We start from the raw sequence: 26,814 nt of genomic DNA on the forward strand, positions 1-26,814 counted from the left end.
TTATGTTGACATACTCTATGGTGTAATTTGTAATCCCATCGTCCGATTAAATGCAGCTCTGGACCCTTCCAGGTCTTTCCCTGGCCATTCTTTTATTTTTACTTTTTATTACACATACTGTAACCAAGTGTTCAATGCACATTCCCATCGACTTGAACGCACAGTCCCTCGACTTCTAACCCTAAACCCTACTAATGAGAAAAAAAGTTCCTATTTTACCCACACAAAAAAACATCCCAAAGCTCCGGAAATCGCAAACCTAAACCCTGCTAAAGAGAAATGCATGTAATACCCCAAAATGTGGGGTTATAAGTGCAAAAATATGTATGTGTTTTGTGCAACTATACCGGGGCTATCTATAAATTTCTCCCCACTACTACCCAGTACACAAGCCCCTGGCCCTGAGCATCCCGAGACCCCAGTTCAGCACTAACTCTCTTCTCCCCCATCTGGAGGAGACACGGCGGCTGCGGAGACGGCGGCGATGTCGTAGAGTACTGGAGCGATACCTCTCCCCAGCCTAGATATTTTCGCCTGGAGAGAATGCATCCAGCGTTAAGAGTGCACCGCGGCTCTTCCTTCTCCGTCGTCTCTCCCTCTGCCAGATCTGCTGACGCCGAGCAGACGGTGTATCGGGAGACGAGGAGGAACACGATGCCGAAGCACTCGTCGTGGGATCTTCCGTTCCATGGTGCGTCTAACAGCGGGCCGGTTTCCATCTCGGAACAGTCCGTACCCGAGGACAACGTCCCCGACCTCTCGCCGACTCCAAGGTAGTTCTTTTGGTTTGCCCATCGTGCAGATGATGTAGGGTTTTAATATATCTAAGTTTACTCTGTTTTTGTTTCCTATAAGTTGCTGTTAGTTTTTTTAGGGTCGCGTGTTGTACTTTTTTGTGCTTGATTATGCCAGATCGGAAACCTGCTGCAAATACAAATCTACATTTTCTTGGTCAGTAGAAGGTTTATTGATAGCACTACTAGATACTTCATTGAGTTTATACTCTAATTCTCACCCAAGGCAATTAAGTGCCGATCTGAGAACAAACATACATTCTGGAGGGTTGATTATGTTATATGCCAAATTGTTAAATATACGAGACATAATTTTGTATATCTAAGTTGAGGTTCTAGTTCAGGATTCTATACAGTGAAGCAATAGAGCTAAATTAGACTGTGAAAGTAAGAAAATAGAGTTTATCTTCCTGCTGCAGTAGATCTAAAACTGGATTTGGTAACATTAGCTTATTTTGTGCTTACGTGTACATATAGACTATACTTCGGTGACACCGCACGAAAGGCTCAACGCTACAAAAGCCCAAGCTTGAGGGATCCCTTTGCCTAGGATAAATCCTTCGAAGCGGGCAGAGAAGCATCTAGAGCTAAATTGGTCTGCAAGGCAGCAGCAGCGGAGCTGAGCGAGGGGATGGCTCGCCATGTCAGCCCAAAACAGTGAAGCAGTAGAGCTAAATTGGACTGTGAAAGTAGGTAAATGAAGTTTATCTTCCTTCCTCTCTCGTTCTTCTCGTTTCTAAATCATCTTAAACTGCAAATCTTTATGTTTTGGTGCTCATGTCATGCTTGCGTCCGTTGTCTAACTATGAAATTGAGTTTTCTTTCACCATAAATAAAACTAGATTTGTTAACTTTAGCTTATTTTGTGTTTACATGTACAAAGAGACTATACTTCGGTGACACCGCACGAAAGGAGGCTGCACGAAAGGAGGAGGCTTTATATACACCTAATGGGAGGTGGAATTTCCTGACCCTAACATGATGCCTTCATTCTCAAGTGTTGTTGACACAAGACGCAAGGAGGCTGCACTAAAGGAGGAGGCAGGTACTGGAATGTATTGTTTTATCCTTCCTTTGCACATTTACTATGAGTTCTATTCTATTTATATAAATGTTATAATACTGATGAATGTTTTTGTACAGTTTTCTGCAGTTGATAAATTGCAGCAACTGTTTCCGGTGAGTAAACTCCGGTGTCAACGCAGAAACGGCCTAGGAGATTGTGTTGGAAAAGTTCCATCGATTCTCCACCCTGGGCCGAAATTTTATCCCTTTGCCTGACCCTATATTTATAAGGGCTTGTTTGGTACTAGAGTTTTAGTGGTGATTAGCGGGGATAATCCGCTCCAAACTTCAAATCCCCACTTATCCCCAATACATGTTTGGTGCTAGAGTATGAGCGAGTTTAATCCCCACTTTTCCCCAAATTTTAGTGTAATTTTTTCAATCCCCAATACTCTACCCCTACCTAGTGGATTGGGGATGGGGTTTTGTGGGGATTGGGTGACAGCAGAGATTCACGAATTTGTTAACTTTAGCTTATTTTGTGTTACATGTACATATAGACTGAATTTGTTTACTTTAGCTTATTTTGTGTTACATGTACATATAGACTATACTTCGGTGACATCACACGAAAGGCTCAACGCTACAAAAGCCTAAGCTTGAGGGATCCCTTTGCCTAGGATTAATCCTTGGAAGCGGGAAAATAAGCATGTAGAGCTAAATTGGTCTACAAGGCAGTAGCAGTGGAGCTGACCGGGGTGATGGCTCGCCCAGGTCAGCCCGAAACAGTGAAGCAGTAGAGCTAAATTGGACTGTGAAAGTTGGAAAATAGAGTTTATCTTCCTGCTGCAGGCAAGTTCCTCTCTCGCTCTTCTCGTTTCTAAATCATCTTAAACTGCAAATCTTTTAAGTTTTTGGTGCTCATGTCATGCTTGCGTCCTTTGTTTAACTTATCAAATTGAGTTTCTTTCACCATAAATGTTTAGACGATACCTCCTTATTCTTCTGTTGTTCGGAACTCAGGTTGTCTGTTGTGATCGTGGTGAACATACAAGTGTCATGGGTAGGCTTGAGTTGGGGTCGGATTTACACCAGAGGATCCGGGGAGGGAAGGATGACACCGCACGGAAGGAGGCTGCATGAAAGGATGACACATAGGCAGGTACTGGCAAATATTGCAGAATGTATTGTTTTTTCTTCCTTTGTGCATTTACTATGAGTTCTGGAGTATTTATATAAATGTTATAATATTGATGAATGTTTTTTACTATTTTCTGCAGTTGATAGATTGAAGCAGGTGTTTCTGGCACCGAAGCAACTGCCTAGGTGTTGGAAAATTTCCCTTGATTCTCCACTCTGGGCCGAAATGGTATCCTTTTGCGTGACCCAATATTTATATGGGTTGTGGGGCTTTATGGTTATCTGAAACTGGATTTGTTAACTTTAGCTTATTTTGTGTTTACATGTACAAAGAGACTATACTTCGGTGACACCGCACGAAAGGAGGCTGCACGAGTGCTCTGATACCATGTTGTGAATGAGCAACTAGTATTCACTGTGGGCCAAAGGCCAGTACATGTATAGGTGATACAATATGCAGGGAAGCCCTCATACACTAGAAATATACAGTAAAGGGGTCTATACATCACTAACAGATGACACATAGGCAGGTACTGGCAAATATTGCAGAATGTATTTTTTTTTCTACCTTTGCGCATTTACTATGAGTTCTGGAGTATTTATATAAATGTTATAATATTGATGAATGTTTTTTTACTATTTTCTGCAGTTGATAGATTGCAGAAGGTGTTTCTCGCACCAAAGCAATTTCCTAGGTGTTGGAAAAATTCCCTCGATTCTCCACTCTGGGCTGAAATGGTATCCCTTTGCCTGACCCAATATTTATAAGGGTTGTGGGGCTTTATGGTTATCTGAAACTGGATTTGTTAACTTTAGCTTATTTTGTGTTTACATGTACAAAGAGACTATACTTTGGTGGCACCGCACGAAAGGAGGTTGCACGAGTGGATGACACATAGGCAGGTACTGGCAAAATATTGCAGAATGTATTGTTTTTTCTTCCTTTGCGCATTTACTATGAGTTCTGGAGTATTTATATAAATGTTATAATATTGATGAATGTTTTTTTACTGTTTTCTGCAGTTGATAGATTGCAGAAGGTGTTTCTGGCACCGAAGCAAGTTCCTAGGTGTTGGAAAAATTCCAGCAGTGGGAGGAGGAATTTCATTACCCTCCATGGTGGCTCCTTCTTCAAGTGAATTCCAGCATGAATTGCAGTAGTTGCTTTTGCTGTATGAGTGCGTTTTAGGACTAGACTTCGGTGACACCGTACGAAAGACATTACTTATTTGTGAAGTGGATCTTGTGTTGGACAGTAATGCAGCCCATATAATGTCCAACACCCCCCCCCCTCAAGATGGGTGATAGATATCTATCATCCCCATCTTGTCACAAGCTCGATCACAAGCCAGCTGCTACTATGTTATGTTTTAGGATTTCTAACAGACCAGCCTCACTTATATACCATCCCAGGTCACTTGGGCTAATGGGCCACATGGGCCAGAATAGGAAGATAGACTGCTAGATAGAATGTAGGCCATATTCTGTCCAACATCTTGAGATATCTCCGGGGCACTACAAATATGACGATTTGTTTTGGTGGTAAAGAGTCGGAGCTGATTTCGGATTCAGATTTGGCTGGAGATATTGATGGCAGAAAGTCCACTTCAGGATATTTGGTTACCCATTCAGGGGGAGCAGTGGCTTGGCAAAGCAGGTTGCAAAACTCTGTACCCAGGTTGCTCATAGTGAAGCTTGTGTCGACACCTGTTGTTTTTCCCTCAAGTTGAGGTGGTTTTCCACGTAAATCCTTTTGTCACTTAAGCAGTGTGCTTGTGTTTGTTTTTCCGCTACATCTATTGGTTGATGCTATCCTCGGAAGTTTATCGTGTATTTCACACAGGCATAGTAGGAGGTGGTTTTGACTCAAATGATGAATTTCCACCACCCCGTTGTGTTGGCTATGCCAATATATGAATTCCTTTTCCCGCCCAGACAAACACTAGAATGATGTACTCAGATTTGACATGAATGCCAGGATGAATAGATCACAACTGAAATCCATGAAAGTTGGCATTTAGTTATATTTGTACTTACTGTATTTATTCAGAGATATGGTTCCTTTTCATCTTACGCATTGATATCGGCTGTTAGAGCGATCAAGTTTTCTGGAGTCTAGACCTTCCACAACTTGTTCGATGTGATTATGGCACGGACCAGAAAACAAGATGTACAAGGCCTTAGGAGTACCAGGATCTGATCCACAACAGCTGTTGCCTAGCTGCGCGTAAATCATGAATGCATGATAGGGATGTAGAATAACCCGGGCCTGGTATGGGCCGGCCCAGTTAGACGATGTAGCTGTTTTGGTTTCTGTTTCTGTTTCATTTCCTATTTTTTGTTATTTTTTTATATTGTTTTCTATTTTGTTTCTATACGGAATGTACTTGAACCCATACGTTAGTATTGATAAGCAATCCTAGTTCGTCTTCTGCAGACCTGCTTGAGAGTCTTTGGGAAGGGCACACAAGGGCAACGTAATTGTTCTCCCCAACAGATTTCCAAACTTCAGTTTATAAATCTGTTACCCTGAGATCCTCACAGCGGCAGGCGGCCATCAATCTACATTGTAGGTCACTCGTCGGCCAAACAGTAAGCTCGCAAGGTAATTTCCTCTTTGGGCGCACGATAGTTACCGCGTAGTGGTTGTGGCTCCTAGGCCGCTGAGGATAGCCAACTAGAGGACCAGCGATGTGTGCATGCTAGACAGGCCAGCATAAGCCCACAATAATTTCACGAATAAATGACAGTCGCACGTTAGACGGGCCACCATAGGCCGATTAATTTCCTCTGCATGTCTTGTTTCGACCTGAATAAATTGACCTTGGGCCTTTAGTCAGCCAATCTGGCCCAAGAACACCACGACGCGTAGCTGACAGGTGGAACACCTAGTGAATCCAGTAGGTCCCACGGCTACATGTGGGCCCAACGGGGTTGGGACCAGGGACCCACCAAGCTCTGACATACGGGCCCCACAAGTTCTGACATATGGGGTCCACACTCTGGCATGTTGGGCCCACCAAGCTCGGGCATGCTGGGACCCACCAGGCTCTAACATGCGGACCCCACAGATCTCTGGCATGTCGGACCCACTAAAATTGTCATACGTGGGTCCCACCAGGCTCTGACATGCGGAGCCCACAGATCTCTGGCATACCGGACCCACCAAAACTCTCAGAGAAGGGTCCCAGCAGGCTCTGACCTGCGGGGCCATGCGTCCAGAATTGACGGCAGGCAGACACTTGTGCTGGCACGTGCGGAAAAAAAATTGGCATGGCAACTGACATGTGGAACCCATGTTGGTGGTACTGACAGTTCTGGGCCACTTCGCATGCTGGGAGGCGGTCGGAACGGGCGGCCCCACGCAGGTGGGTCGTGTCGGTACCTGACATGCGGGCCCAAGTGCTGCAGGCCAGGTACATGTGTGCAGACAGTGGTTGTCTCCCCTTACAAATATGGGTCCCGATCTGCAGCCTTGGACCATTGTGCAGCGGAGAGCAGACAGAAAAGTACGTGAACAGGAGCGTGCAGAGTGTGGGTCAGGTGTCTCCACCGGCCCGAAGCCCAGTTGTTGTGATGCCCCCCTGCTGACTCAGCAGTTCGGGCCGCCAACCACCCGCGACGCTCATTTCTGCACAATCGTTGACGTTTAGACCTCACCCGTCACTATTTTTTTGGACCGAGCGGCCCAAATCGCCATCTGTGACACGAAAACGCCCTGTCGTCATAGAAAAGGACAATCACTGATGGATTTCTCAATCGTCAGTATCATACCGTCATTGAAGACCCATATGTTACTAGTGCCTCCCCTCTGCAATCCACCTATGAAGGCTAATATTGTTGTGCGGTTATCAACGTTCTCGCACTCATTTCTTGTTTCTAACCAACGGGTGAGGAAAGATCGAGAGGTCTCGTTCTTCTTTTGGATACAGGCCTGCAGGTCACTGGCTGTGGAAGGTCTCTTGTAGGTGCCCCTGAAGTGTCCTTCAAAGGCAAGCTTCAGGTCAAACCAGCAAAAGATGGAGTTCTCCTCGAGGTCACTGAGCCAAGTACGGGTTGGGCCTACAAGGTACAGCTGGAGCATGTGGCAGTGTTGATCGCCAAAACCCACCGGCGGGCAGCGGCCTGTCAACACGGTAGAGCCGGGAAGAGCCTAGAGCTGCGGCTGGCTGAGACCCCTCCGAGCGACGGCCCGCAATGCTCTTCTGGTCACACGCGGCGATGCGAAGTGCAAGGGCGTGCCACCTGACCTATACCTGGTCAGGAAGGTGATGGGGATGCCTCGTTTAGTTCCTGCATGGCATACACGTAAACATTAAATCAGAGCCTCGATCGGCTCTCAGGTTATCCTGTGAATCGGCTCAAAGAGCCGATCCACCCATGATCCGTACGGGGTGCACGAATACTTGGTGATCCTGCTTGATCAAGATAAAGCTAATGAGATCTACGATGATTTAGGGTTTTCACCGCATAATCGGATCATCCTACTCCAGGTTGGGCCTCGCGGCCACGCACGGTGCTCGTAAGCCGATCCTAAACAAGGCCACACAACCAACGTGACGTTGATCGTCGGAACATCCTGTTTAGGACTTGCGAACGCCACCCTACGTGCCGCTGGATCCTCCCCCCCTTCGTAAGGCCTAACTATTGCAGATATTAAACTAATCCTTGCAGAGCAAGGAGCAATCGTAACGGATCAGATCTACTAGATGATGAACAAGCAGGGTGCCGCCCCCACGCCTGAGATAGGCGTGAGGGCGGCTAGACATGCGAGGGTTGCACTACGTAAGCATGTTTATACGAAGAGCTATGCTAACCCTAACACATCTATGATAACTACGTTGCCCGCCATCAAAGACGCTTCAGTACGGGCAACGCATGAACAACGTGGAGCTTGTGCTGCCTAGATCGCAAGATGCGATCTAGGCAGCATGTCGCTTACCTGATTGAAACCCTCGAGACGAAGGAGTTGGCGATGCGCCGAGATTGGTTTGTTTTGGGGTGAACGTTGTGTTGTTGTTTATTCATAAACCCTAGATACATATTTATAGTCCGGCGGACTTTCTAACGTGGGAATATCCCAGCGTGCACGATACAAACTCTAACTTCTAACTTAAGACACGATCTAATAAATTACAGATAAATGGGCAACCTAGCCCAACTCCGCATAAAAGGCCGATCTTCGTATTTTCTTCATATATAACCTTCAAGCTTATCTTGATCGTGGCCCACCTCCGACTTGGTCAAATTCTGGTGATAACACATGCCCCCCTGGTTTTGGAAATAACATTTCCAAAATCATTACGCTTTCCATCATCGGGTCATGTCATGATATAGCAGAGTCGTCGCAACATCCGTCATCATTATGACTTGTCAGTTATTCTGGAAAACTCGATAGCTCTGCATCATTTCCTGTAATGGCGTTAAATTTCCGCCAAGCTCCCTATCATTCAACCGTGCCAATCGATCAACCCTCTTCATCCTCTGATCTGGCTATTGACCTTTCTTTCCAATCTATTCCCCCAAGTGAGCCAACATTGGAGTCCGAGTGGGCTTTTAGTGAGGACGATGACGCAGAGGAAGAAAAACTCCAGTCGAGGGCTAGAGCAGCGGTGACGAGGCATTCTCCGGAAGCAGTGCCGGTGACAGCTACGATGCCGACGACGAAGGCAGCGAAGACTAGGGACATAGCACCAGCAAGATGCGAGCAATCGGCTCTTCTTCTGTTCCTCTTTGAACCATCGGCTCTTCATTGCAACGAACCCTCCTTTGTATGAAGAAGTATTCTCCAATCCATTGTTTTGCCGATGGTCAAAGTCAGGCAGTCTCCAAAGAGAGCCGATGGCATTGCATCGGTCTCCATTATAAAAATACGAGGAAAGTCGACCTAGCCGCCCTTCCAAACGGTAACCTGCGACCTCTATCTGAAAAGGTGAACTCAGATCCCCAAATCGCCGCCTGAGCAGCTCCAACCCACAACCATCTACACAGATCTTCGGCCACGCCGCCTCCGGCTCCTTCGCATCCCATGGCGGAATCATCCAACACCGATACCACAGCTTCCGGACTGAAGGTAATCTTCAACCCCCTCGCGCTGTTCGACTTGACATGAGATTAATGGCAAGCACCTGAATTAATGTTTCGCTCTGCTACTAATTTAGGCTTCAGATATCCTTCTGCCACACCCTTCTCTCGCAAATTCGATGTGCCTTGGTCCTCGTTCTTCTGAGAGTCCTGCCCTGTTAATTTCGTGCGAAGCTAACGTAATCCCCTTTGTGAGCCAAAACCTAGATCTAACTTCCGGGCCGACCGCCACGAGCCTGGCCTAATCCTCCTGAAGGTTGGGTGGCATGGTACAATAGAGTATCAAAATCCCACTATGCCACTTGGGAAACCATAGGGATAGCCGATGCCCTGTCACTATCATTATCTCCTCTTGAGAAGAACGAGAACATCTTGAAAACCATCGGCTACTTCTGGTCCGACCTTTGAGCTGCTTTATGTTTGGTCATGGCCCTATGACACCAACCTTACTGGATGTGGCCATGATCACGGGGCTGGACATTGCATCCCCCAGCCCTTCTGCATTCAAACTGCCAAAAGTCCCTTTCACTCTTTCCTCCAAAAAAGAGTGTACCAGCTGGGGTGCCTACCTCAATCGTTACATGAAAAACAAAGGCCCCGTGACAGAGAGGGAGCACACAGCCTTTCTGAATTTCTGGCTGGAGCACTTCATATTCTGTGGCCCATCACTTGCTCCTACCAAGAATTACCTCTCCCTGGCTTATGAACTTGCTAAAGGCACCCAACTCGGCCTAGGCAAACTATTCCTTGGAGAAATTTATCGATCCCTTCAACTGATGTCTGTCAAACTGTTCCGTCGAAAGACAGTCAAAACTGGCGGCCCCTGGTGGTTCATTCAGTTGTGGGCACAACTATACTTCCAAAACCAAATACCAGACTTCCCACCACTGACCACCTGCACCTTTCCAGACGTGAATGGAAAGGAAATCCGATGCACCAGCTACGGCCAAGCCCTATATGGTCTCCCGGGCAGCAGGCTGATCCCCAAGGAAGCAAAGCAGGGGTGGTTCAAGATTTTCTTTCAAGGTCTGGACAACCCCCTGTTTGATCCTTATACCGAATCGGCAAACTTTGAAAACCCCGTCTCTTTCCGATTGGACGACCTTGCCGGTGACGCCGGCACACAGCATTTGTACTCCATCATGATTCGCCCTTGCTTCCTCCCTGTTGGCATGAGTACCTCGAACCGGATCACAAAGCCCGGTTATGAGTGCTACCAACCGGTAGTGGCAGCCCGACAGCTTGGTCTCGGACAGGTGCCTCCACACTTCTTCTTACACCATCTGACAGCCAGTAGAGCGGATCTGCCTGACATCATCACTGCCCAAAGGTGTTATACCTTCTTTGATGCTTTGGCCATCCCAATCCCTCACGACCTCCGTTTCTCCTTTACCACCGATGGTTTTGAAACTTGGTGGTCTATGTGGAAGACCCACGTCTTCAGGAAGGCTCTAGGACCGCTGCTGAGAGAGCTTGACGCCGAATATGACATCCCTGCAGACCAGGTACCATTACTTAAGCATCTCTTGCAACCGTACATAGCGATCACCTGTGACTTGATTCATTCTCCTGGCAGCAACAAGATGGTCCGGCTCCCACACAAGCCGACGGTTCCCCTTTCGTATTCCTTCCTCCGGCACCAGTGGTCCTCTTCTGCCAGAGCTCGCCACCCCTGAAGAAAGTCATAATGCAGAGTCAGCCGATTTCACCGAAATCGGCTGCTAAGAGTAAAGCATCTTCGGGGCCGGTTGCCCCCCGAGCCTCGACTCAGGCGAGGACGGCAGTGAGGAAGGTGGCTGCCAGGAAAACCCTGAAGCGTAAAGCCCCGGCCCAAGGAAGCTTGCATGTAAGTTGATTCAGACCCCGTAGGCATTGGTCCACCTCTGAAAATTTGTTCTCAACACGCTTGTATTCTTCCCTACAGGCCTCCACCGAAGAAACCTCCAGCGGGGCCGAAGAAACCAGTCAGGGGGACTCAAGCTCGGGTAATTCCGAGAGGTCCACCACCCAGAGCCAGACGGCTTCACCAGCGTCGGCTTCCAAGAAAAGGTCGATCCCTGAACCTCCTGCCCCCCAAGCCCCGACCAGATCGGGGTCACGCACGAAGCGCCGCTGCGTCAAAAGGGCTCGTAAGAACCCACGAACCTCTTCATCAAGCCAGGAGGTCTCGAATGTAATCATCTTCTCGATCATGCTTCACGCTTTCCGGTTGTTACATAAAGATCGGCTAATCGCTTCCTCTTGCAGGCCGAAAAAACTTCCAGCGGAGACGTTGAGGAGATACAGATACCGTCCGCCACTCTGGACCTGGCCACCTCAGCGGTAGCGGCTGCCCAAATGGTTAACCCATCTCAGTCCACCGAAGAGCCGATCGTTACTGCATCGGCTGTCCCCCCTTCCTTGGGAGAGGTATGTCTTTCTTCCTTGGCTCCATCAATTCCACCATTGCCTGCTAAGCTCACTTTGTTTGCCCTGCCAGGGTTATGATCTTTCGAGCTTGCTTTCGTTCGATCCAGAATCCATCGAACCAACTTCTTCCAAGGCAGGTGGGGAGCCGATCCCCAGTACAGTCCGTGGTCCACTCCAACGCCTCAAAGATTTGCTTTCTGCCCCAACTGAGACTTTGATTGAAGATTCCGCGGAAGCCAAAGGCATTCTCGAGGATATCCAGCTTCATCTCCCTATGACCCTGCAAGTGAAGCTCTGGCCCGCTGTTACCCTGCCGGTCTTTAAGTCAAGGGTGCAATCGGCTCGCCAGAGGATTGCTCTTCGCCACTCCCAACTTCCGCTGAGGGCCGATATTGCCGAAAAATGTCGACGGCTCAACGAGAAGAAGGCTGCTCTGGACGCCAAGACGGATACCTCTGCTACTCGTGCTGAACTCGAGACCCTGCGCAAGGAGCTGGAGGATCTTGAAGAGAGGGTAAGGGCGACCAAACAGCTCATCCAGGACAAGGAAGCCCTTGTTGCCCGTTCTCAAGACGAAGCAAAAGGCCTCACGGCCGGTCTGAAGACCGATCTGGCTGAAATCCGTACCCTGAGCGATCAGCTGGTGACGGGTAAGGACGAGGATGACAAGGCCGAGATTGCTGAGGCGGATCGCGTCCGTGTCGACGCCATTCTCGCCCTCGGTGTGTTCCTTCAGTAGGGCCTTCAGAGACAAAAAATGTTTCATTGGACTGGATCTTTCTGTACTTGCTACAAAAAATTTTTTTTTACTGGCCGATTTTCCATCGGCTCCCGACATTTTCTTGCCCATGCGTCTGTCTGATAACCATATGCACCTTCCCCGAGCCGAATACGACGTGTGATCGCAGATATCGGCTTTGTATTATGTCCATGCGCCGTACTCGTACCTGGGCTCTGTTGGGATTCGTGTAGCCGACGCGGCCGCCGATCGCTAGATCACCGTTGAAACCAAGCAGACCGTGTAGTGAGAATAATCTTAGCCGACTCGCTGGATCGAAGCGCTCCATGAAGGTTTCGTAATATCCCTCGTGTAATGCTGGAGCACTAGGCTCCGTCGGGAGGACGAGCACCGCGTTCGTACCAGCCGATGTTTCGTCATCGGCTTTCCTTTGCTCGAGGTCCCACCGGGCGTGCCAGAATGTGTTGATCGCCAAAACCCACCGGCGGGCAGCGGCCTGTCAACACGGTAGAGCCGGGAAGAGCCTAGAGCTGCGGCTGGCTGAGACCCCTCCGAGCGACGGCCCGCAATGCTCTTCTGGTCACACGCGGCGATGCGAAGTGCAAGGGCGTGCCACCTGACCTATACCTGGTCAGGAAGGTGATGGGGATGCCTCGCTTAGTTCCTGCATGGCATACACGTAAACATTAAATCAGAGCCTCGATCGGCTCTCTGGTTTTCGTGTGAATCGGCTCAAAGAGCCGATCCACCCATGATCCGTACGGGGTGCACGAATACTTGGTGATCCTGCTTGATCAAGATAAAGCTAATGAGATCTACGACGATTTAGGGTTTTCACCGCATAATCGGATCATCCTACTCCAGGTTGGGCCTCGCGGCCACGCACGGTGCTCGTAAGCCGATCCTAAACAAGGCCACACAACCAACGTGACGTTGATCGTCGGAACATCCTGTTTAGGACTTGCGAACGCCACCCTACGTGCCGCTGGATCCTCCCCCCCTTCGTAAGGCCTAACTATTGCAGATATTAAACTAATCCTTGCAGAGCAAGGAGCAATCGTAACGGATCAGATCTACTAGATGATGAACAAGTAGGTGCCGCCCCACGCCTGAGATAGGCGTGAGGGCGGCTAGACATGCGAGGGTTGCACTACGTAAGCATGTTTATACGAAGAGCTATGCTAACCCTAACACATCTATGATAACTACGTTGCCCGCCATCAAAGACGCTTCAGTACGGGCAACGCATGAACAACGTGGAGCTTGTGCTGCCTAGATCGCAAGATGCGATCTAGGCAGCATGTCGCTTACCTGATTGAAACCCTCGAGACGAAGGAGTTGGCGATGCGCCGAGATTGGTTTGTTTTGGGGTGAACGTTGTGTTGTTGTTTATTCATAAACCCTAGATACATATTTATAGTCCGGCGGACTTTCTAACGTGGGAATATCCCAGCGTGCACGATACAAACTCTAACTTCTAACTTAAGACACGATCTAATAAATTACAGATAAATGGGCAACCTAGCCCAACTCCGCATAAAAGGCCGATCTTCGTATTTTCTTCATATATAACCTTCAAGCTTATCTTGATCGTGGCCCACCTCCGACTTGGTCAAATTCTGGTGATAACAGGCAGGCCATATTTGGGGTCCCTCCGGCAAAGCTGACTGCATTGAAGAAGTCCTCGATCCAGGTATTGGGCCTCTCACTGCCATCGTAATGCTTCAGAATTTCCGGGTAGCTTGAGGTTCAGTCCCTTTGGCATTTTCTCCTCTCGGATCCGCCTTCCAAAGCACTTCGGGCCTATGTACCCAGTCTTGTATTCATTGAGACGTTCCCGTGCATCCTTCTTGCGGCCGGGGAGTCTGAGCGGGAGCGTGACCGACGGCCTCTGCCTCCGCCTCCACCTCCTCCACTGGGTGGTGGGGATGGTGATCTGCGAGGGGGCCGATAAGGCTTCTTGCTTCCGCCATCAGATTCTCCGCGCCCTTCTCTGTGCTGGCTCTGGCTGCGGTGGCTGCCTTCACCATCATGGCGGCTGGCTCCGTCGTTCCGGTTCCTGCGGGGCTCCGGGTCACGGTCCTCCTTCTAGCTCCTGCGGGGTTCCGGCGCCTGCTCTTTGTTCCAGCTCCACGGAGGCTCGACGTTGTCGCGGATGTTGATTCCGCGAGGCCCATGGGGCCTGGGGTTTCCGGCGGGACTTCGTCGGTGAGGTGGCAGAGGAGGGCGCTGGTTTCGGGGCGGAGGAGATGGATTTCGGTACTTGTCCTTGCCAGGGTACATCGGGTCCTTTCCCTTGTTTTTTCCTACCGGAGTATCCGACGATATGGGGATTGGGTCCGGATATTCCCTGGTCTTTGTCCTGCGCTCCGAAGATCCGGTGCGCGATTGTTCGTCACGACGGCCCCCTCCTGGGGCGTTCTTGTGCGCGGTAGATATGCAAGCATCTGGATTGGACTCCATCCTACGCGAAGTATCCGCCTTGCTTTGCTGCTTCATTGCTGTAGCAACGAGCGTGCGGAGGTGGACGATGTCGATCTCTTCATCTTTCTTGGCCAAGAGCTCCGCGGCCTTCTTCATGTTATCTTTTGGGGTCGCGAGAGGCCGATGGTTGGTGGGGCTGTCAAAGTTGATCTTTCGAGGGCGAATAGCTTCCTCGTGGATCTTTTTCGCGTCCTCTTCAGCTTCATTGACTATCTTCACCCAACGATCCTTGAGTTGCTTGGCTTTATTCAGGTATTCTGTGGTCTTGCGCTCTTGATCGCCGACCACTTCCATCAGTTCCTCAATTTCTTTCATGTCCGCCAGCATTGTAGCTGCGGTCTTGGTGAGCTTTTCAGCTTCGGCCAGCAATTCTTGCCGTTTGGCTACTAGAGCCTCCAGATCTGCGGCGTCTTCAGCTGTTATTGGCTTGGTGAGGATCTCCGATTGTAGCATGTTTTCGCCATTCTGTGGTGCGGCCCTTGCGAGCTCCTCCACGGACATCCCTTCGCCGAAGTCGAGTCCGCGTCCTGGGCGGAGATCCGGCGTATCTCGGGTGCGAACCCGGTGCGGAGCTCTCGGATCTGACGGACCCGGAATTCCGGCGTCAGGCGGAGTTTTCTGCGAGTCAGAATCTTCGTCCAGCCCAGTTACGGTCGCGAGGACCTCCCTAGACGGAGCGGATTCGACCTCAGTTTTCTCCTTGTCCTCCATCTCTTTTGTCAGATGGTTGTACTCTTCCGAGTCTATGGAGCATGCGTCGCTGGAGAGCGGGCTTAGGTTCTCGAGGATCGAATCTTCGTTTCTTCCGGCTGCTTCTTGCTCATCCGGAATGTTGGTTTCTTCAGCCTCCTCAACCTGCATGGGTTCGGCTCCATCCTGAGGAGGGGCGATCCCTGCGTTGTGTCCAAGGTAGTGCACGAAGTGGTACCTCTGCTTCTCTAACACCTGGGAAACCCAGGCGGATCTGCCTTGGTCCGCCACCACTGTTTCCTGCTCAGGGGCGGATTGGGTGGGCTTTGAAATTTTCAGATCTAAGGCGGAACCTTCCTTAGGAAGTTCCTGCGACTCAGATTGGATTTTTGCGACTGCGTCCTTCTCAGCGGCGGTCGCGTCAGCGTTACTTACCAGGGCGTTTCCGTCGGATCGACGGTCTCGCCGATGAAGATGTGGATGCCGCCGATTGGGACGATGGAGAGCTTGACGGGGTCGGTCCTAGCCGGAATCCAGCACTAATCCTGAGGGACGATCGGAAAGTTTCCGGCGTAAAGAACACGCCCCACAGTGATCGTGTTGTCGAAGCTTCCCATGGCGGAACCCTCCCGGTTCCGGCCTCCAGACGCCGCTGGCCCCACGGTGGGCGCCAACTGTCGTTGCCTATTCGACAATACCCTAGAGGAGGTATCCTCACGAGAAGGGGAAGAAGTAGGGGCCATTGGGCGGATAGCACACGGGACGGTGGTACGCGTTTTACCCAGCTTCGGAACACCTGCTCAAAGACAGGGCCTACTGCTGCTTGTCTGGAATTATCTGGGCGCTTTCGCGTTGTTACAATGAGTTCTGGTTGTGCCTCTAGGGCTCCCGGGATCCGGCTTATAAAGACGCCAGGATCTAGGGTTTCTACGGAGAGTCCTACCCGGAATACAATCTTGCCTAACTACGGAATATTACATTGCCGTGCACGTCAAGGATCTGACTCCCCTTATACGCCGTACTGGATCCGGCTACCCCTAATGGGCCAGGCCGGATCCGACTTCCAGGTTAGGTCGGTGGGATCCGGCTCCATGTTCCTGGGCTGGACTTCCTCCATCTTGATCAACAGCAGCTGGGCCGCCCGATGGGCCATATGCCACCGTCACCATCTATGGGCCACCCGGGCTTGCCGGATCTAGCCACTGTCGATGGTACACCCATGAAGTATACCCACAACACATAGAGTCAAGTAAAATCTCCATCATACATCTGTTTAATAAAACTTTCAAGTTACATCCATGTTTCATTCAATGTCTATTTTGTACAGGGATAATGGTAAATGAGGCTGGTTCTTCTGACTGATCAGGTACCAGGTAATTGCTCTCGTGGCAAACCCGCATAAACCTACTTCAAGCTCAAGTCCCTGTACTCGAACCCGGAATACTGGTGTAATTCGACACGTGCCGCTTTAGGACTTATCTTAAATCAAATTCCAGCTTATTTTATCGAGTACCCAACGCGTCCGTCGGGATTTTTCTTCACATCTGTTGATGTGGATAAAGTGGGAGAGCGTATTCGTGTGCGATACCACGCCACACGGGACGGATCCTGGGGTCTTACCTTCGCAAGCTCTTTTTCGAGTCACGGCATTCAGAGTTTTTATCGCGGCGGACGCGCTCTGAGAATATATTGTCAAGTGCCTTTGTTCGACTGATGAAGTACCTCATTTCTTCGGATTAATATAGTTATATTGAATAATATCTTGACATCCCGATTGGAGTACATGACGAGTTATGTGTAACTCGAAGATGTACGTAAAAAATTCCTCGACTTCAATTCTATATTGTCTTGCCATTTGTTCCTTTCTTTTTTCTTCTAGATATCATCGGGTGCACGACCAGCGCTCCCGATGGGAGTAGCCCCCGAGGCTACAGCCCAGTATTTGCACTTGGTTGTAGGCTCAGCTTCTGTTATTCGACCAATCCTCTATTTTTTATCCTTTCCTTGTACTTCTTTATTTCATCGGGTGCGCGACCAGCGCTCCCGATGGGAGTAGCCCCCGAGGCTACAGCCGAGTGTTTGCACTTGGTTGTAGGCTCAACTTCTGTTAGTCAAACAATTCAATATTTTTGCCAGCATTACATCATCTTATCCGAAGTAAATTTCATACTTCTGATAAGAGTAGCCCCCGAGCAAATGAACAGGTGCTTGCAGCTGGATGTAGGCTCCCGATTTTTCCTTGTCATTTTATATTGCCCTGGTACTCGAAAGTTTATTCAACCATGACGTTGATGCCAACGAAAAACTGTACGTGGTCGCCTCGGGAATACGCAACTGCTAGTGGACCACTATTTTGCGGGCCCAAAGTCTCTGCACTTCCCCCACGTCGCGCAAGTGGAGCTTGCCCGCCCTCCAATATATTCGGCACGTGCGTAGTAACTTCCTTAATCCATAAAATATTTTTTACTGTGCGGCCACGTGTAAGGCCCAACATCTTCCCGCACTCATCCAACGGACGAACTTCATCGTCTTCCAGGTTATAAGATTTCACCCCTAGGGTCATTTTTCCCCTTCTGCGCCGCACACTCTGTCTTCACTTGCCATTGCCCTATCCTTCTTCTTCCTCAAGCACCTCTTGCGATCAGCTTTCGCTTCCTATTTCCGTTCTGCCTAATCGCCACCATGCCTCCCCGGACCAAGCGCTGCATCAACGCCGCCGCCGGTGCCAGCGAGCACATGGAGAAGGGAAAAATCTCCAGATGGGAAAGATCCAAAATCTCCGCCAGGATCACCGGATGCTCAAGAGTCTGGGCCTGTTCAAGAACGAGGCCATGCGGATGCCAGGAGACGAGAGTACTACCCATCCTCCTGAAGGATTCCGGGTAACCTTCACTGACTTTCTCATTCGCGGATTATCTGTTCCTGTCCACGAATTTCTTCGTGGCCTTCTCTTTACCTAGGGGATTCAGATGTACCAGCTGACTCCCAACTCTATCCTGCACATCTCTATCTTTATCACTCTTTGTGAGTGTTTCCTTGGCATCCACCTCCACTGGGGCCTGAGGAAACGCATCTTCTACCTACACCGCAACAATTCGAAGAACACCATCTACAATGTGGGTGGCGGTTGTATCTGTGTTCGGCCGGAAGCCAGATATTTTGATGTTAAATTTGCCAACTCCGTCCAAGGCTGGCGCAAGAAATGGCTATATGTCAAGGATGAATCTTCGGATGCTCAGGAATATGGCCTTGCCCCTTTCGACCCATCAGAAGATATCCAGAGGCGCAAATCTTGGGACGCGGAGGCCATAGCCGAAGAAATAGCGGCCACCGAGTCCTTGATTGCTCGTATCCGCGCACTGCAAAACACTGAAGGGGAAGAATTGTCGGGTGTGCATATCATTGCACACTTCCTGCGGATTCGAGTACAACCCTTTCAGGCTCGAAAAAAATCCTCTTTGGCTGTATTCTGGTGTCGAAGATTCTGATAAGGTTTCCGAAGACCTTCCCTTGAAGGATTTGGAAAGGTTAGTGCACCGCTTTACCTCCCTAAGCAAGAAGAGTGAAGTTCCCTCTTCCTGTCGCGTGGAACCATTCAGTGGTGCCCATGCCCTTCCAGCTGTAAGTTATTTTCCTCGAGCTGTGCTATTCTTCTTGCTAGTTGAACAAATTTGCACCTAACTTGCTTTTTCTTTCTATAGAATCACCGCGCTCTTTCTTCTCTTCCTCCCCTTCCTGAAGGTGGAGATGTGCCTGAGCGAGCCATCATTACTGATGACTTGCAAGAGGCTTCTGTTATCGAGAGCGAAGCCGCAGATTCTGAAAAGGACGCGGGTTCCTCTCATGAAATATCGGGATAAGAACAAGTTTCTGTTTCCTCCCAAACAAACTCTTCTCCTCCTTCGGCTTATCCAGATAAGCATAAGAGGGAAAAAAACTCTGACGAAGAAAATTCCGGCGAGTCAAAACTGCCTCAACCGGCTGCTGAGGAATCTACACCCGAGGAATTTGATCCTTTCGGCGCTGCTGCTGTCGTAAGTTCGTAAGTATACGTCTTGCTCAACTGTTTTGTATTAGGTCCTTATCTTCTTGTTTTTTTATGTTTTGAGTGTTCTATGATTAGGGACGACGAAGAACTTCCAGAGGCTGATGCTTTCGAGCCAGCTCCTACTAGCACATCTCACATGCTAGTTCTATTCGAGGACCCGAAAGTTTCAGTGGAAGCTGCGAGTCCTCAGCCAAGCCCCCGAGCCCCAAAGAAGAAACCAAGAACTAGTGCTTCTCCTCGAGTGGTCGCTGCTTCCGGGAATATCCCTACTTCTATTCTCAACGATGTGAGTGCTGCTTCATGTCCTTGTTTTGTCATTCAAAAAAAGGTACTCAAATGTCTTTCCTGTATTACAGCCTTTGATGAAGGAGATGTCCGACATGACCTCCCGTTTTATCGGGTTTCGCGACGAGGCCGAATCTCTAAGAAGTACTATCTTGTTTTTTCTTTTCATTATGCTTGTACTTTTTTGACTACTGCTTATGTATCTATTTTTGTTCAGGAAATCTGCACCTTCCGGAGGATCGTGCCGCAGAACTTGAGAGAAAACTCCAAGACAACGAAGAAGCTCGGCTCAATGCTGAGAAAAAGGCCGCAACTGTTGATGATCTTCGGGAGCGGCTCCATGAAGCCGAAAATGCTTTGAGTCAAAGAGAACAACAAATCACCCAAAGGGAACATGGTATTGTTGCACGCCTGCAGACACAATCTTCCAGATTCTCAAGTAACGTTCTGCTCTTTTTCTCAGCCAATTTCGTATTTATTTCCTTATTCTGCCTTTACATATTTTGGCAAATATCTATTTTTCCAGCAGAAAGAATTGGTGAGAAGTATATCCTCAATGAAGACAAAGAAGAGGACCCTCTCTTGGAAGACTTTCTTGTTGATCTGGGAATGGTCTTGTTGTGAGACTCCGCCGTAATTAAGCGGGTTCAAGCATGCGTATGGTTACATTTGGGCAACCCCTGCAGGGTGTACATCTTATCGATAAGCCGTGTCCGCAGTTATGGACGACTTGGAATTGTATAGCTTGATCATAGAACAACTTACACCTTTATGGTGCTGCTAATAATTTGTTAATAACTTGCGTAATAATTTAGCATCACTACAACTGTTACCTAATAAAACTTGTCAACCGTGTGAGTGCCCTTGTTACTACTTCTTCCTTTGCGAAGGGGGAACACATCGGCTGGGTTATGTTTGCAGAGTATAGAACTGTTAGTGCGCTCTCTTATCTATTTCTAGCACCTGTAAGTTGTGAGTGTCTCTATAGGTTTTTAGTGCTTGCGCGCTGCCGCTTAACCCCACCATATTGCTTATGACGTTTCTCTTGCGTCCTCCAAGTCCCCTGTGTGCCTCAAGTACAAAGGATGACTGGTTGACGAATGATATACGTCTTGAAGTCTTGTTAAGTATGAACCCGTACTTATTGCTGCTTTGGGACATAACCGGGCAGGTATGAAGATCGGTGCGATGAAGAACGACGTTAGCAAGGTTACCCTTCCGGCTTGGACTGGGCAGGGTTATGGACGCCACTGGTTATCTTCAGGACTCTTAGTTCAATTTGTAGCTTGTCCGTACTCGGACGCATTAGACATTTCTGTATGATTTGGATCTTTGTATTGCATCTGTATCTTGACTCGTTGGAGTCATTGTTGTAATATATCTGTTTCTTGTGGGCTCTATTGTAATCCCGTTGTAATGTTACCGCTCGTGTTAATTCCTCTGGCATCACGTGTGTGATTCGTCGCACACGTCGTGTCGGAGGGCGTCTCAGAATCGATATCGTGCGGATTTCGGCGGGTTCGCTGGGATCCTCATGGTAGCGGTTCCGGGGCGTCACAAGTTGGTATCAGAGCTCAGGTTGACGGTACCCCAATAGTCAAGCATGTAGGTTAACCTTGCCAATGGACGTTGTTGTGTCTAGTGTCAAAACTATTTTCGAAAATTCGTTGGATAGATCTGATTAGCTCTGATTTTGCTCCTTATCTATATTCTTTCTCCTCTTACTTTTGCGATTTTGAGTCTTCTCTTGTCTGCTTCTCCGAGTCTTAGGCTTCCACGTGGGTTGGACGATCTTTGCCTTATCCTAATAGGTTCGATCTTCGGAGAATCTCGACAGACGCGAATCATCAACGACGGAACAACGACTTCTTGTTGGTGGTGTCGACCGTTCTACATGGAGCAACAATTTTTGTTAGTGGTGTCAAGGAGATCGGCACGTCGCCAGAAGACCCGATAGTTCACCGCTCTCCCCCGTACCTTGGCGTGGGATCTCTGGGCACGATCCCTTGTTAGTGGTGTCATTTGTAACGACCCGGAAAAACCCTGATATTAGATTTTTCTCCGCTGCTCGTTTTTCCGTGTCGTTCCAAGTCATCATGCATCATGCCTATTTTAAATCCCAAAATTATTTTATTAAACTCTATTTCTATCGCCAAAATTATTCTCTCCTTTTCGTCCCAAAATTAAATCTATATTTTTCTAGTATTTTTCTGGTATCAAAAGTATTTTAAAATGGTTTATTACTAAACAGGAAATAAATAAAAGAAAACTGTTTTTTAAAATAAAAAAATGGGAGAGAGCCTGCCAACCGGCAGCCCAACCGGCCAAGCCTAGCTCCGGCCCAGCTCGGCCAACCCCAGCCAAACCCTAATCCCACCGAGCTCCCTGGCCTTTTTGCTTTCCTACCCCCTCCGCCGCTGGCCTCCCCTTCTTGCAAGAAACCCCCTGCCGTTTTCTTTTTCGCAGGAAAACCCTCCCACCATCTCTCCTCTCTCACTGCTCTTTTCCGTCCCGAGCCCGAGCGCCTCTGCTCGACCCCGACGCCAGGTTCCTCGCGCCGAGCACCCCCATCGAACCTAATGCCAAGCTCCGCCGCAAGCTCCGTCGCGCCCTCTCCTCAGGCGTCGACCGCCGTCCCTTCCCCCGCGCTCTGCTGGCCCCGCCGCACCATCCCCGCCGCCAGGAACCACGCGTGCACGACGTCGCCTCATCGACCAAGACCAGCGCGCCGCTCGCGCTCTGCTAGGCCTCGCGCTCGGCCTCCTCCTCTCCTCCATGGCACCGTCACGTCCTCATGCTCCGGCCGCCGCCCCGCAGCACCTCCCCGTGCCCAAGCTCTGCCTCGCGGGTGATGCGCCCCTCCTCTACCGCGCGTGGTCGCGCGCCTCCCCGGCCCTGCCTCACGCTCCTCTCTGCCCCAGCGCCTCTCTTCGACGCTGCTCCATGTTCTGCTGCTCTGCACCGCGTGAACGTCTGCGTCGAGCCCAAGGCCACTGCCATACAGCTCGACCTGGTGCCAAATCCGGCGGGCCCTCTTCTGTGGTGGTCTGTTGGTAACGCCGTGCTGTTGTGTGTGCTGCGGAGATGTTGAGGAAACCGTGCACTTCCTCCAAGTTATGCGACAATGATGATCGTGTGTGCTGCTGCGTGAAGATGTGGCTAAATGAAAACCATCGGGCTCTTCCTCGCGATCTCTGGTTCGTTTCCAAGTTCATCGGCGCCATTTCAAGTTCGCCATCGACATCGAAGACGGAAACCCAAGTTCTCCGTTCGAAGTCCGAAACCCCGGTTACCTCTTCTTCTTCGTCAATCCGGCAACCATCCTTGTTCCGATATCGTGAGACTCCAACCCTAAACCAACCCTATTTTATAAATGTGCTATATATCTTGTTGCATCAAAACATGTTGCATCGCATCATATATCTTGTGGGTGTCTGGGGGTTGATAGCGATTCACCTAATAACCTAATATGGAATTGTTCGGGATTGTTATTATCGTGTCTCGGTTCCATTTAACTTTGAGTAGCACACCCTTGTTTCGTTCTTGCCATGTTAACCAACATTTAATTTGGCGGTAGGAAAAAAACTTCAACCTAATAAGTTGTTTGTCCTGGATTCCGATTCCGCTTAATATGGATAAGTTGCATCGCATCATGTTTGCCATGCCATGCATATCGTATGATGATCATGCCGGTTCTTCTTCCGTAGCTGTAAGCTTTTCATCCGTTGTTTGTTTTAGCGTTTGCTTCTTCCCGGATAGGATCACGAAGTGGTGCTGTGAGATACGACAAGTTCTCCGGTTGTTCTTTGACAACCTTTAACATGCAAGCATTTCCTAAACTCCTGTCTCTGCAGGAGTCGCTCACCTATTTTATTTTGCCTTCTCTCTCATGCTAGCCTTGAGTTGCGTTCTTGTCGCGTGTCCTATCCACATGTTACCTCAAGCAACCTATATTGCCTCCACCACCCTCCTATAGCTATTGTTTGGTTATCGGGTCTGCCTTGCGAGTCATAGTGCATCCTAGTGCCGTTTATATCTTGTTACCGTTATCGCTATCTTATCGGGTTATCTATTAGGTTGTTGGGAGATTATCACATGCTATATCAGTTGTTGGAGATAATCATGCCTTACTTATTTGTTAACAACTAAAATTGTAAGCAGTGGCATCTATGAGCCCCTTTGCGAAAGCATCGGATCTTTGTCTCGCTAATGTCCCCTAGGATCCGAGTTCTTGTTATCTGTTCCGAGATTGAGCGCTCTACCCGTACGTGGGGATGTTTATCGGGACCCCCCTCACCCATTACCTTTTCTCAAGTCAGTGTAAAAGGGGGCCACAACCTTGGTTTTATTTGCCTATGCCATGTATACCATGCTTTACTTACTGTTGCCTTCGGGTGTTTACATTCCGTTGCCTTCGGGTGTTTATATTCTGTATTGTACCCCGCGGGACATTTAGCGAAAGCGTGTGGTTCGCACGCCTAGCCGCCGTCGCAAACCCTGAGTCCGCTTCGGAGTACGGCCAAACTTCATTACGGGTAGCTTAGTCGGGTGGCCCCCCTAGACTTTCTTGTTGATCTGGGAACGGTCTTGTTGTGAGACTCCGCCGTAATTAAGCGGGTTCGAGCATGCGTATGGTTACATTTGGGCAACCCCTGCAGGGTGTACATCTTATCGATAAGCCGTGTCCGCGGTTATGGACGACTTGGAATTGTATAGCTTGATCATAGAACAACTTACACCTTTATGGTGCTGCTAATAATTTGTTAATAACTTGCGTAGTAATTTAGCATCACTACAATTGTTACCTAATAAAACTTGTCAACTGTGTGAGTGCCCTTCTTACTACTTCTTCCTTTGCGAAGGGGGAACACATCGGCTGGGTTATGTTTGCAGAGAATAGAACTGTTAGTGCGCTCTCTTATCTATTTCTAGCACCTGTAAGTTGTGAGTGTCTCTATAGGTTTTTAGTGCTTGCGCGCTGCCGCTTAACCCCACCATATTGCTTATGATGTTTCTCTTGCGTCCTCCAAGTCCCCTGTGTGCCTCAAGTACAAAGGATGACTGGTTGACGAATGATATACGTCTTGAAGTCTTGTTAAGTACGAACCCGTACTTATTGCTGCTTTGGGACATAACCGGGCAGGTATGAAGATCGGTGCGATGAAGAACGACGTTAGCAAGGTTACCCTTCCGGCTTGGACTGGGCAGGGTTATGGACGCCACTGGTTATCTTCAGGACTCTTAGTTCAATTTGTAGCTTGTCCGTACTCGGACGCATTAGACATTTCTGTATGATTTGGATCTTTGTATTGCATCTGTATCTTGACTCGTTGGAGTCATTGTTGTAATATATCTGTTTCTTGTGGGCTCTATTGTAGTCCCGTTGTAATGTTACCGCTTGTGTTAATTCCTCTGGCATCACGTGTGTGATTCGTCGCACACGTCGTGTCGAAGGGCGTCTCAGAATCGATATCGTGCGGATTTCGGCGGGTTCGCTGGGATCCTCATGGTAGCGGTTCCGGGGCGTCACAAGTTGGTATCAGAGCTCAGGTTGACGGTACCCCAATAGTCAAGCATGTAGGTTAACCTTGCCAATGGACGTTGTCGTGTCTAGTGTCAAAACTATTTTCGAAAATTCGTTGGATAGATCTGATTAGCTCTGATTTTGCTCCTTATCTATATTCTTTCTCCTCTTACTTTTGCGATTTTGAGTCTTCTCTTGTCTGCTTCTCCGAGTCTTAGGCTTCCACGTGGGTTGGACGATCTTTGCCTTATCCTAATAGGTTCGATCTTCGGAGAATCTCGACAGACGCGAATCATCAACGACAGAACAACGACTTCTTGTTGGTGGTGTCGACCGTTCTACATGGAGCAACAATTTTTTGTTAGTGGTGTCAAGGAGATCGGCACGTCGCCAGAAGACCCGATAGTTCACCTCTCTCCCCCGTACCTTGGCGTGGGATCTCTGGGCACGATCCCTTGTTAGTGGTGTCATTTGTAACGACCCGGAAAAACCCTGATATTAGATTTTTCTCCGCTGCTCGTTTTTCCGTGTCGTTCCAAGTCATCATGCATCATGCCTATTTTAAATCCCAAAATTATTTTATTAAACTCTATTTCTATCGCCAAAATTATTCTCTCCTTTTCGTCCCAAAATTAAATCTATATTTTTCTAGTATTTTTCTAGTATCAAAAGTATTTTAAAATGGTTTATAACTAAACAGGAAATAAATAAAAGAAAACTGTTTTTTAAAATAAAAAAATGGGAGAGAGCCTGCCAACCGGCAGCCCAACCGGCCAAGCCTAGCTCCGGCCCAGCTCGGCCAACCCCAGCCAAACCCTAATCCCACCGAGCTCCCTGGCCTTTTTGCTTTCCTACACCCTCTGCCGCCGGCCTCCCCTTCTTGCAAGAAACCCCCTGCCGTTTTCTTTTTCGCAGGAAAACCCTCCCACCATCTCTCCTCTCTCACTGCTCTTTTCCGTCCCGAGCCCGAGCGCCTCTGCTCGACCCCGACGCCAGGTTCCTCGCGCCGAGCCCCCGCATCGAACCTGACGCCAAGCTCCGCCCCAAGCTCCGTCGCGCCCTCTCCTCAGGCGTCGACCGCCGTCCCTTCCCCCGTGCTCTGCTGGCCCCGCCGCACCATCCCCGCCGCCAGGAACCATGCGTGCACGACGTCGCCTCATCGACCAAGACCAGCGCGCCGCTCGCGCTCTGCTAGGCCTCGCGCTCGGCCTCCTCCTCTCCTCCATGGCACCGTCACGTCTTCATGCTCCGGCCGCCGCCCCGCAGCACCTCCCCGTGCCCAAGCTCTGCCTCGCGGGTGATGCGCCCCTCCTCTACCGCGCGTGGTCGCGCGCCTCCCCGGCCCTGCCTCACGCTCCTCTCTGCCCCAGCGCCTCTCTTCGACGCTGCTCCATGTTCTGCTGCTCTGCACCGCGTGAACGTCTGCGTCGAGCCCAAGGCCACCGCCATACAGCTCGACCTGGTGCCAAATCCGGTGCGCCCTCTTCTGTGGTGGTCTGTTGGTAACGCTGTGCTGTTGTGTGTGCTGCGGAGATATTGAGGAAACCGTGCACTTCCTCCAAGTTATGCGACAATGATGATCGTGTGTGCTGCTGCATGAAGATGTGCCTAA

General features: G+C 49.4%; 1 protein-coding gene across 1 annotated transcript; it reads left to right on the forward strand.

Annotated features, from left to right (window-relative positions):
• The first annotated feature begins 18,104 nt into the window (after positions 1-18,104).
• LOC127348207 (uncharacterized) lies at positions 18,105-21,084 on the forward strand. Its single transcript, XM_051374294.1, has 8 exons — positions 18,105-18,227; positions 18,375-18,735; positions 18,827-18,872; positions 19,047-19,379; positions 19,469-19,679; positions 19,750-19,822; positions 19,896-20,117; positions 20,205-21,084. The coding sequence occupies exons 1-8, from the start codon at positions 18,105-18,107 to the stop codon at positions 20,300-20,302; spliced, it is 1,467 nt and encodes a 488-aa protein (XP_051230254.1). The 3' UTR covers positions 20,303-21,084.
• Positions 21,085-26,814: the final 5,730 nt, after the last annotated feature.

The sequence above is a fragment of the Lolium perenne genome, chromosome 4 (assembly GCF_019359855.2).
Source record: "Lolium perenne isolate Kyuss_39 chromosome 4, Kyuss_2.0, whole genome shotgun sequence".
NCBI lineage: Eukaryota > Viridiplantae > Streptophyta > Magnoliopsida > Poales > Poaceae > Lolium > Lolium perenne.

Bases quoted from the DNA above. Each gene is read 5' to 3' on its own strand.
- LOC127348207 (XM_051374294.1), top strand. From the start codon at position 18,105: ATGGGAAAGATCCAAAATCTCCGCCAGGATCACCGGATGCTCAAGAGT. The intron at 18,873-19,046 runs GTTAGTGCACCG...TTCTTTCTATAG, and splicing joins CCCTTGAAGGATTTGGAAAG to AATCACCGCGCTCTTTCTTC. The intron at 19,680-19,749 runs GTGAGTGCTGCT...CCTGTATTACAG, and splicing joins CTACTTCTATTCTCAACGAT to CCTTTGATGAAGGAGATGTC.